At 36.3% G+C, this 13,029-nt stretch overlaps 1 protein-coding gene across 1 annotated transcript; it reads right to left on the bottom strand.

The window, feature by feature from the left end:
• Positions 1 to 5,064: 5,064 nt before the first annotated feature.
• Positions 5,065 to 6,037, bottom strand: LOC133287600 (agamous-like MADS-box protein AGL29). Its single transcript, XM_061485239.1, has 3 exons — positions 5,533 to 6,037; positions 5,278 to 5,409; positions 5,065 to 5,210 (listed from the first exon to the last, which is right to left on the bottom strand). Exons 1-3 carry the CDS (start codon positions 6,035 to 6,037, stop codon positions 5,065 to 5,067), a joined length of 783 nt encoding a protein of 260 aa, XP_061341223.1.
• Positions 6,038 to 13,029: the final 6,992 nt, after the last annotated feature.

The raw sequence follows: 13,029 nt of genomic DNA, 5'->3' as shown, positions 1-13,029 counted from the left end.
TCTCATATAAATCTTTCATATATATGATATATTCTGTTCCAAAGTGACTGGTCTCATGTATATCTTCCATGGAAATGGATCCTCTCATGTGGAAAAAAAAATGATATGGTCATGTGAGAAGATCACAACCATACAAAGATAAATCAACGGTTATAATTTTGTAATTATTTATTTTAATATTTTTTTCTCTCCTCCTTTATTATCATTGATCCATCTTTGTATGGTTATGATTCTCCACATGACATGGTCATGTGAATTTTCACATGAGAGAATCCAGATCCATCTTCCATAGTTACCATGATTAAACGATCTTCCCCCTTTTAAAGGGTAACTGTTTCGTGTAATATGCATATTGATGCACATAAATAAACTCGTTTATAGCTTATAGTCGTGTTTTAATAACTGATACTCCTAAGGTGTGCATGACAATCATTCTGTTCCCTGACTGTTTCTAAAAAAAAGGTTTGCTTTTTCTGCAGTTACTGTAGATAAGTTATCTGCAGTAAGCCCAATACGACATCGTTTTGGGACGAAAATCATGGTGTTTTTGTAATTTTAATTTATTTCAAGGTTATAATAATCTTTATATTTATAATTTTTAAGATTTAAATACCAAAACGACGTCGTTTTGGGAATAAATGCAGATAACTTATCTGCATTAACTGCAAAAATATTTTTCCCAAAAAAAATTAATTTTTTTCTATTTTTGTGCCTTGGAACAGTTTCTGAGAAAAAAATGTGTTTAATAACATGTGCAATTTTTATTCTGAGAATGAGAATTGTGTTTGATAACACAACAAATAATATAATAAAAAATAATTCCTATTAAGTATAATTTTTTTTCAGATCATCACTTTCCTTTCTATATGGTGTGGTGGTGGCAGCGTAGTGGTGGTAATGGTGGTGATGGTGGCAACAGCAGTAATGGCGATAATGGTGGTGGCGTGGTTATGGTAATGGTGGTGGTTGTGGTAGTGACGGCAGTGGCTGTGGTGATGGTGGCGGCATAGTGGAGGTGGTAATGGTGGCGGTGGTGGTAATGGTGGCGGTGGTGGTGGTGATGGCAGTGGTCGCGACGATAGTGGTGATGGTTGGTGGCGTGGTAGTGGTGGTGACGGTAGTGACTGCGGCAGAGGTGGTGGTTGGTGACGGTGGTGGTGATGGTGTTGTGATGGCAGTGGCTGCAGCTGCGGTGATGATAGTGGTGGTGGTGCGGCATGGTGTGGTTGTGACAGCAGTGACTGCGATGGTGGTGGTGGTTGGTGACGGTGATGGTAGTGATGGCGGTGATGGTGATGGCATTGGTATAATGATGGTGGTAGTGGTGGTTTATGTGTGGTAGTAGTGGCATGGTGGTGGTGGTGATGGCAGTAGCTGCGGTGATGGTGGTGGTGGTGGTTATTGGTGATGGTGGTGATGGCAGTGGCTGCAGCGATGGTGGTGGTGATGGCGATGACGTGGTGATGACATGGTAGTGGTACGTGGTGATGGCAGTGGTTGCGACGATGACGATGGTGGTGGTCGTGACAGCAGTGGCTGCGATGATGGTGGCGATGATTGGTGACGGTGGTGGTGATGATAGTGGCAGTGGCAGTGGTGGCAGTGGTGATGTGTAACACCTCGTATATATCCGGTAATGTTATCATACTATCGTATTAAGCTGCGCTTAATTAAAAATGCGGAATTTCTTTTTCTTTTCAATTATGATGTCATTAATCATTACCAACCTGATTACTTAACCATTTTCAAAACATCGTCTGTATGTATATTGCAATAAACAGCTAACTGGAAATACCTCATCAATTAATTAACATAAGTATGTCTCTAGTCACGGAACTACCACACATAGACCGGACCCACTAGCAGTTTATACAACTCAACTCAAAAGTACTAACAACATGGTGGCATGGACAACTTCCATGCTCACCCCAAATAAGGCAACAAAGCCCAACAACATCAGTCTCAACAACAACAACATAAGCATATAAGTGCAGAAAACATAAACAGCATCCAAATCCAGCATTCATACAGGTCAGCATAACTAACAACAATATCATCAACTAAGCTATGGCCTCCTGCCGCCAGAGGCATCAGTCCCCATACTACCTGAACCTAAAATAAGCATTCCCCAAACGTGGGGTGAGATCTCTAAACAAGAAATCTCAGTAAGGCAAGGGGTCCTCAAAGATCTTCCACCCCAAGCTCACTTACATGTGCAATATAAGTTCAAAAGCAGTTTATCATCATCAGTTCTAAAATAGTGCAATGCAGCAGATAATCATGTCATGTGTGTCAATTCTATTCTACTGGCCAGAGAAATGCAGGATTTATATACGTCTAATACCCACAATTAGTGCAAGACGTTACTTGCATCCACCCCGGATCACCGTCTTGTATGACGCCACATACTCGGGCTTACCGTCAAGATGGAACAACACGTGCATATTAAAAGCCATTACATATAAAGCTCAACAACATTTCTATCCAAAGCATCTAACACAGCATGCATATAACCATACCCCAATGGGACATGGTGGAACCACAACATGGCTAAATCGAGGACACGAAAGTTTACCTTGCAAGCTAACACTCCAAGCCAAGAGTCCAACCAATCCTCAAAGTTCAAATACAGCAGAATCACAATCTGATATGGACCAATAAAAAATCAATAAACATGCACTACAAGCATACATCATAAAGACAACGCCTTTCTTACGTTTTACCTCTTAAGGCTTCTCACCAAGCCATAAGCCCTTAATCCATTAATTCTGACTTAGTTCGATTATTACAGAAGTTCAACTTCATCAATCTAGGGTCCACAAACCCCCAATAGCCTACTGTATGAACAGTACAGCTACTGTTCCTCGCAAACTCAGAATATCCAGATATTTGTCGGGGGCATATCCGGATATCAATATCCGGATATCACTCTGCCAATATCCGGATATCCATATCCGGATATCTAGATCCCCATATCCGGATATCCATATCCGGATATCATATCCGGATATGCATATCCGGAAATTTCGCGACAGAATGCAGTTTTACATTTCGCGAGATATCCTTCCCAAAGATGGCTCATTTCATGCATCCAGAAGCTTAAACATGCGATTTAAGGTGTGTTTAACAATACCCAACGTTAAGTTATCAACTTTAATCCATTACATGCATAAAGGTTCCATCTTTAAGCATTAAACTCATGAACAAAGGTTGAGTATGTTTACCAAGCTTCTCAAAACAGAGAATGGCAGTGAAAAGAAGCTTCCAATACCACTCCACAGAGCAGCAACCAAAGGGCCACGAAAATGCACTACAAGGAGGCACCTTTCTCTTCAAAGAAAGCTTCTTGGAGCCTCCACACTCAAGACAAAGGTTTCAACCTCACAACTCAGAAAACTCAGCACCTTAACCTCCCCAACTGACTCTCTAACTCAGAAACAATCTTCTCAACACCCTCCCAATGCTACACACAAGTGTTTACAAGGAAAAAGAGAAGGAAAATCAAGAGAAAGGTGGAAGCTTGGTCCCAAAATGATGAAGAATGGCAATGAAACAGTGCCAAGCACTCAGCCACCCAAGGAGTCACGTAGGAAAACTGATTTGCCTAGGGTTTTGGGCCAAGCAAGGGTATTTATAGCGATTTACAACTTAAACACACAGTATTAACTTTAATTGCTACGCTTATCATTTTAATCCCAAACTCAGGATTCTTAACCTACTCAATTTTACAAGAATTATCATATTTTTCTTATATTTTTCGGAGCACCTTTTCGATACGCGCTTTTCATAGCCAGTACCAGTTTCTGGCACCAGTTAGAACAAATTTTAACTTGAAACTCGTTTTACAAGTCCTACATATTATTCTAGTAATATTCATGCACTTATTATAATTTTCCGGGATACTTTTTTGGTACGCATTTATACCGACTAGAAGAACCGGTATCTGCACTTTTCGTCAAAAAAGCGACTTTCAACACAATAACCACTTTCTATATTTATTTAAGCCTCATAATAATTATTAGGGTCAATTATAGAATTATTTCCTAATTTCACATAATTAATTAATTAACTTCCTTAATTAACGGTGCGAGTTCTTATACGATGGGTGTAGGTGGTGGCGATGGCATCGTCGTGGTGGTGGTCGTGATGATGGCGGTGGCATCGTCGTCGTCGTGGTGGTTGTGGTAACGACGACATTGGTGGTACAACGACGGCGACGATGATAGTGACTGTGGTCGTGTCGGGATGATGGTTGTGATGATGATAATGATAGTGGTAAAGAGTGATTGAGAGAAAAAAAGTGTTTCTCATTTTGTGCACGAGAACAAAAAAGAAAAAAAATATTATTCTTTTTTTTCTGTTTTCCAGTACAAAAAATAATCTAGTTCATCCCAGGAACAAAAAAATAAACCGATTTTACCAAATGAGTTTTCTATCCATTTCAGTTCTCGAGAACATAAATTAAAAAAAATTAATTATCATGCACACCCCTAATCAATACGAACAAATTCTGTGCTTTCTTTTCCATTAATTTCTCTTTAAAAATTGACACCTTTACCTCTATTTGCTAACATTTTAGCAAATTATCAATTAATACTTATCTATAATAGCTACAGGATTTATTTATTTATTTATTTTATTTTTTATTTTTGGATACAGCATCAGGATTCATTTTAAGAGTAAGGAAAATTTGATGAAACAAAATAGGAATCTATAACATCCCAAACCAAGTCTTCTTATTATTGCAAGGTTCAATGGCGAAATAAAATATCCATGATTGGTACAAAGTTATATTTATAACTTTTTTTTTACAACCTCTTACAACTATATCTTAATACCGTTGATTTCCGTCAATCAATGGTTATCATTTATTGTGAATTAATAATTAATTAATGAATTTAATTTGCGAAAATTATAACCGTTGATTGGCAGAAATCAAACGGTATAAAGATATGGTCGTAAGAGATTGTCAAAAAAAAAAATTGTAAAATAACATTCCTCTGATACAAATATATTAATTACAAGTCAAACATAAGATACTAGTAATGATGCCCACAACAAATTTTAGAAGTGACCGTGGCCTGAACCATTGAACGGAGGAAAAGGAAAACCACCATTCTCATCACTTGGATTGTATAGATATGGATCACTTCCACCAACATTCTCATAACCACTTCCACCAAATGAAAGAGCATGACTGTTACTTCGACCTGCATGAGTAAGGTTAAGTCATTGCCAATGATTTGTTGGAAGAAAAAGTAAAAGAAGATTAATTACCAATAATACCATTTGGATCATCAAGAAAAGGGTTGGTTCCATAGGCTTCGTCGTTGGCACCGAAGGGAACTTCAGATATGTTACTCCCACTTGCATTAGTAGGATATGAATTGCCTCCACTGATCATTTGGTCTGAGGGAGACAAAGATACAAGAAAAACATTTCCACATAAAATTATAATAAATTAATAAAATCCTTTGACATCGTTAATTAAAACTAAGGCAATATTAATCAGAAGAGAATTAGAGCACATACCATGAGAAGCAACCTCTGCATGCATGATTGAAAGTCCATTTTTTAATTTATTTTCCAGTTCCTCGAAATATGGCACCATTTCATTGTTTTGTTCGATACTAAGGTCTCGCATATTCTTTTTCTTCAAAAGACCCTTTAGTTCTTTCTCCCGTGCTTTTGCAACATAAGTTTGATCTTGAAGTGAATCATTTTTAAGATTCAGTTCATCTATATCCAAATTATTGTGATCCTCCTCAAGTTTCTGATAAGTGCCACCTTCTGAAGAGTGTTCTTCATCTGAACTAGACCTTGTCATGGACTCAAAAGAAGGATCCCCATAACTAAACGATTTTCCTGTCGGCGAAAACATGAGTATATCAATGTTTGCTCCAGAGAGTGTTTTCAATTCTGTGGCCTTTTTGTGAATGCCAGTTTTTCGTTTGGTGAAAGTGACCAAAAGATCTTTTTCACTCTCAATTTTCTTAATTTCTCGCTTCTGTTTTCCTTTTGTTTTTTTACCCTCCATTCTAACGAAGATTATACTAAGAGATGAGTAAGGAAGCGTATACACCTGCAGTAATCTTAAGAAGTTTTTATAGACTAAAAAACTTGAGTTAATTTACAAAAAAAAAAAAAAAAAAAAACTTGAGTTATTTAATGCATACACATTGTACTTAAACGTGTCGTTCTTAGATTTATTTTGGTTCATTAATACTTTTATGAGTAAATATTTTGGGTTCCTAACAAAAAACATGGTCCTCACTTTAGTCCCTTACAAAAATAAATTAGTCCGTTAGTTCCTAATAAATTCAAAGTGGACCCATTTTAGTCCTTTTGAGGGACTAATATGGATCATTTTTGAATTTATGAGAGACCACGATTTCAACGAAATAGGTCCACTTTGAATTTGTTAGGGACTAACTGACTAATTTATTTTTGTAAGGGACTAAAATGTTGACCGTATTTTGTGTTAGGGACCAAAAAAGGTATTTACTCTACTTTTATACTTTTAAAGTAAAATAAATTCAGAATTAAATTTTAATTCATGGGTATGAATTATCTCATTAATTGAAGAATCTGATCAGATATCTCACAATTGTCATAATATTTAAAAAAAGTTACAATTACATTTGATCCTATGTAAGAAAAATAAAAATTAATAATTAAAATTCTTTAATGATATATGACTTTTAACATTTTGCCTTAAATTTTCAATAAATTTTTTTTCTTAAGAAAATTTAATGATTTATTAATGAGTCAGTCATATCGCCTTTGCAAGATTTCAAATGAGATTATATATCAAAAAAAGAAAATTTATTTATTATCCATGCTTTAAATGATATTGAGAAATCTAAAAGTATCATGATTATTTTATACTAGTATAAGTTACACTCTTAAAATTATCTGTTGGTTCTATTTTTATGTAATGATTCTGATTTATTAAATATGTGAGCCATTATATGTAAGTAAATTAATTACCAATATTTAATATAAGACTCCTTATACTTAATACCGGTGTAAGAATAATATGATCCAATCAAAAAAATTATTAATTAACATTCTCTAAGTCAAACCATATTGAGAAATGATACATGGCTTTTTACATTTTGCCTTGGATTTTAAATAATTTTATTTCTCTAGAATATTTAATGCTTTCGTGAGCCAGTAATTAATGATAACTCAAAATCTGTTGATTACGTACATTTAAGGTAAGACATTATTAATAAAGCCTATTGCAAGCTTTAAATGAGATTATATAAATAAATAAAAAATTGAACTCATTATTCTATTACCTAATGTGTTTGGATTTTCTTCTTTAATTTTTAAAATTTCCTTTTTCGTTTCGCTTTGTTTAGTAAATAAATCTCCATTTTGGTTTTTTATTTTTTAAATAAAGTTTCTAGCATATTCTTTAATAAATATTTCTTTGCACATCATTTACCTATTTTGTAATGAAAATATTTTTTGTATTTGTTGAACGTACCTGAAATGCATTAAATACACATCACACCTGCCATGTAAGTTAATCACAGTAAAAATTACGATAAATAAAATGTAAATAAATTATTTGATATCAAATAAATATATAAGTCCTTTTTAATATATTATTTTTAAAAAAATTTGGCATGCTTGAAAGTTTATTCAAATATTTACCTTGTAATAATTGTTTTATGTTAATAGACCTACTTTAAATATGATAACGGCCGGACTTAAATTTTTATTTAACTCAGTATATAAAAAAAAGTATTTGCTAACGTCAAATCATAAATTAGTGCAACGTTTAATATATCTTCTCGAGCCATATTTCTCGTCCCATAGCCACAATTTTCATAAATTCTATCAAAACCTATTAAAAATAATTCTTTAGGAGAATTTTTTGATGGGGTTAATTAGCCTTCTCCTTCTCCACTTTCACTTACTAAAGTGAATAAGGTAGAACTAAGAAAAGCTATAAAAATTTGCACACAAAAGGTTTTTACAATTTTATTATGAGTAAATATGTAACTTATTTTTTAAAATTATTATTTAGTTACAGTTTAATTTCTAAGTTTGTTCATTGGGTTATATTTATCTCATTTAATATGAGATAAACCAAATTCTTACATACACATAACAAAGTTTGATCTCATCTCTATTTTTTCTCTCTGATTATTTGTGGGTCTTTCTTGTAATTTATTTTTACTAACATAAGATAACTCATCTCCAACAACATAAGCAAAACATTTCCCTTGTTCATTTGTATGTTTTAGCTATTAAATTTAGGGAAAAACATCTATCCTTTTAAAGGATATAAGTTTATATCATTTTAGATCATAACCGTTGATTTCCGTCCATCAACGGTTATAATCTATTGGGCCAAACTTAATGGGCCAAATTTATTATTAATTAATTAATAATTTTAATCCAATAAATTATAACCGTTGATGGATGAAAATCAACGGTTCGGATCTAAAATGATATAAACTTATATCCTTTAAAAGAATTCCCTTAAATTTATAAAAAATATTTTCTTATGTTATAGGAATTTGCTTATCTCTTGCTTTCCTCTTTTTGATTTTCACATTATTTCTTTTTCTTTTTTTAAATCCGGTGGATCCCTTTTTTTTGTCTCAACAGGAAAATTATTTTCTCTTCGACTGCTAGAGAAAAATAAGACCCTTAAATTTATAAATGAGGAAGATTATATTTACAAATTTTTTGTTTACAAATTCTTACAAACTACACTATGTCTGACTAGTCATACACTAATCAAGAGTAGGGGTGTTCGCGTTCTGGATTAGATCAGTTTTGGAAGCAAAAATCATATGATCCATTACCTTTGGTTTGATCATATAACCATCCATTCGGTTTGGATTTTTTCAAATCCGATCTGATCACATCCAATTTTTTTCGGTTTGGATTGGATCGGTTTTCAGTTTTGTGAAAAATCTAAAATTTATTTCATGATTATTGTGCAAATAACATCTTTTGTGTATATTGGCTTTGTAAATTTTTTTTTTTTGAAATACAAAAGAATTAGTAAACTATAATATTGTTTTTGTTTTTTGCAATGAGATATGAAGCTCTACAAAGATAAAATTTTATTGATGAGATGTGACTAGATTTTTTCTTGGGTTTAATTTCTATCCAATGGGTCTTGGATTTAGAAATTTTTGGGCTATGATTGGGGAAACACCCAAGTAGGTAGAGGGGAATTAATATATTGGATCGGTTTTCATCAATCAATCCAAAAACCGATATAATCCAATTAAAATTTGCGATTTTTTTTCAGTTTTTCGGTTTTCGGTTTATTCGGTTATCGATTTTTCGGTTCGGTTACCGCGATTTGAATCGGTTTGGATTGGTTGATGAACACCCCTAATCATGAGTGTATGACCGGTCATAATTAGTGTAATTTGTAAACAAAATTTGTAAACGCCCCTTATATATATGCTCACAAAATTATACTCTCTAATAAAAGAGTTAAGTATTGTTGTCGTTGAATTCACTTTAAAATTTTAATGATTTTTTTTTTGTATAAAGGGGAAAAGAAAAAACAACTACTCACTAACTATAATACTCCTGGGCCACGCAGTGCCCATGGAGTCCTCCAATACTAAGTCAAAGCACTCAAGAGGAACATGGTCAAACCAAAGGGTATTCCAATCAGCATCAAACCTATTTGTAGCCAACCAGTTAGCTACTTGGTTCCCTTCTCTGTATATACGACATAGATCCACTCTCCATTGTTTAGCCATGAGTATCCTAATCCTGTTCACCAGAGGAAAACAAGGGAGGGAACTGACACATCCCTCTTTCACAATCTGGATTGCCACCATGGAATCTCGTTCTAGGACAATTTGCCTCCTTCCATTCTCCCAGGCCCATTCCAGTCCTATAATAAAGCCCCAGAGTTCAGCCATTAAGGTTGTGCCATAACTCAACTTTCTATGGAATCCTGTAATCCAACTACTCAGCTCATCACGCACAACACCTCCACAAGCTATTTTTGAACCATTGCCTGCAAAGTATCCATCTGTGTTAATTTTTGTCCAGCCAACTGGGGGTGACGTCCAAACTATCAACATATCCTCATAGCCCCTCGAAGCTAAACCAGGAACTGCTAGCATATCGTTTGCCACTTGAATATTGGAGACAAAGAGAGAGGCTTGAACAAAGATATCTTGTGGGCTGACAGAAATATCATTAAAAACCAGATTATTTCTATCCTTCCACATTAACCAACATATCACCCCAAACTTCAGCCTCCAAACTGCATTTTTACTGCTACTGTTTAAGTTACTGCCAAACCAGCTACCCATGTCGCCGTTTAGGAAAGCTCCTAACTCCTTGTTCTCTACCCATAATTTCCACACCTCCCTGGACTAGTAGCAATTTCTGAAGACATGATCATTATCTTCCATTGGATATTGACATCTGGGGCAGGACCCACTCCCAGCCATATGCCTTCGAAATCTTTCTGAATTGTTCAGCAACTTGTTCCCAAATAATAGCCAGAGGAAAAATTTTACTTTATGAGGGCCCTCCCATTTCCACACAAGACTTCATTCTTTGAGAATGGGATTAGCACACTGACCTGATAGGACCTTGTAAGCTGAACTGATGGTAAACTCCCCAGAATTCGAATGACTCCAAAAAACCTTGTCCTTTTCATCAGAGCTAGTTGGGGGGCAAATACACTCCAATAAATCCAAGGCCTCTCTTGATAGGTACTGATTCAACTTACCCCAGTCCTAATTTCCTTCTATTACACAGTCTGCCACTTTTCATTTTTTTATATCATCAGGAATGCTAGTTACAGCAGAATCAATAAGCCTGCAACCAGACAGAATCCATCTACCAAACCAGAAGGCTGTATCTGCACCATTCCCCAGGATAATTCGAGAACCCTCTAGCACATACCCCCAAACCTTCTGTATCCCTTTCCAGATATTAGAACCACTACTGACACTTCTCAGCTGACCAGTAGGATAGGTGTCCACTTTGTATTTGCTTCTTAACACCTGCACCCAGAGTTCATCTCTATTTGCTAAGATCCCAAATCCTAGTTTCATGGAAAATGCCTTATTAACCAGCTTCTGGTCTCTGAACCCCAAGCCACCATCTATTTTAGCACGACACAATTTCTTCCAGCTAACCAAGTGAGTTTTCCTTTGAGTAGGAGAGGATCCCTAAATGAAACTCCTTGTTGCTTTCTCCACTTCATTACACACACCAATAGGAACCACAGCTGCTTGCATAGAATAAGCAGGCATGGCTTGTAGTACGGATTTGGCTAGAATAGATCTCCCAGCTAAGGACAAAGATCTCTGATTCCAAGAAGACAATCTCCCCTGAACCCTATCCAGCACATGTCTGAAAGAATTTTTTGTTACTCTCTTGTGAGGAAGAGGAACTCCAAGATACTTCCCAAGATCAGACACAATCCCTATACCAAGGAAGTCACTAATTTCCTTAGCCCTTCCAAAGGTGACATTTTTAGAGAAATACACTCTAGTTTTTTCTGCACTCACTTTTTGCCCTGAAGCTTCAGAAAAGACTCTTAGAACCTGGTTAATCACATGGGCTTGTTCCAAACCAGCTTCAGCACACAATATGATGTCGTCAGCAAAGAATAGGTGGGAGATAGGAAGGGCATTCTTCCTAAGCATAATGGGTTTCCAGGATTTAGTCCCCACTGTCATGTGAATAAGGTGAAAAGTCTCTCAATACATAGGACAAACAGGTAAGGGGATATGGGATCCCCTTGCCTGATTCCTCTTCCAGGGTTAATGCTCTCAATGACAACCCCATTCCACAGAAGGTTCATAGAGGCAGAAGAAATACAATTGAAGATCAGTTGGGACATAGACTCAGGAATGCCAATATCCCTCAAGGTGTCCTTCACAAAGCTCCAACTCAACCGGTCATAAGCTTTCTCCAAGTCAACTTTAATCATCATCCATCCTTTCCTACCCTTCCTGACCCGCATGGATTGAATCACCTACTGTGCTATGATAATATTATCTGCCCCTTGTCTGCCTTTGATAAAGCTACATTGGTTAGGTGAGATAATCCTAGGCATAAGGTCCCTCAACCTCTCGGCAACTAGCTTAGTAATGGCCTTATAAATAACATTACATAAGCTAATTAGCCTAAAATATCTCATACTTTCAGGACTCTCCTTTTTAGGGATAAGACAAATCAGAGTTCCATTAATCTCCCTCACCTTCTCTGGATTACAGAACACTTCATCAATCAGCCTACAAACAGAATCACCTATGATGTTCCATTGGCTTTGAAAAAATATAGCGCTCAAACCATCCGGCCCTGGTGTTTTAAATTTTCCCATCCTGAAGATAACCTTTCTCACTTCCTCTCTAGTAGGTCTCTTTGCAAGGCTGTTTTTCTCTTCATTAGATAGACCGAGAAAAGCATGCTGGATAGGGAAATACCCATCTTCCTCAGAATCAGCTCTAAACAAATCCTGGTAATAGGAAACTGATATGAGTATAGCATATGATGTTTTCTAACTTAAAAGAAGCAAGGAATTAATCATAAATGTGTGAAAATAGTCTTTAAATGCAAGAAATATTGATTATTCCTTCTCAATCATGCTCTAACTCAAGTTATATGTTTAAATAGCAGGAAACGCCGCAAAAAGAAGCAAAATCAGAGAAACCAAATTACCCGCTGGCGCACGACGCTCGGAGGTTGCGCACGAGGCGCGAGACCGGAGCACGAGGCTCGGTACCTGGCGCAAGAGGCACCAAATCGTTGGGTAGCTTCTGTTTCAGCGGCGCCCTAGGCACTAGTATCGGCGCACGGCGCGCCAACCCAGCGCACGGTGCGCGGGTGGCGGCGCACGGCGCGCTGGAGGCGGCGCCCGTGGCGCCAGTGTTCGACTCAGCTTCTGTTTCTCCCAAGTTTGGGGCGCCAGGCTTGGCGCCCCATGCGTGGGCGATTTAATTTTTACTGCGAATCAGCCAAAATACGGCCCAATTGGAGTGCAAGTGAAAATAGGTTTTCCCAAAACCT

This window comes from Gastrolobium bilobum, unplaced genomic scaffold (genome assembly GCF_033153095.1).
Source record: "Gastrolobium bilobum isolate Gb01-03AN ecotype WA unplaced genomic scaffold, APGP_CSIRO_Gbil_v1 utg2365, whole genome shotgun sequence".
Classification (NCBI taxonomy): Eukaryota; Viridiplantae; Streptophyta; class Magnoliopsida; order Fabales; family Fabaceae; genus Gastrolobium; species Gastrolobium bilobum.
Note: the sequence above shows the minus strand (reverse complement) of the source record. Positions and strands in the feature narration are given on the sequence as shown.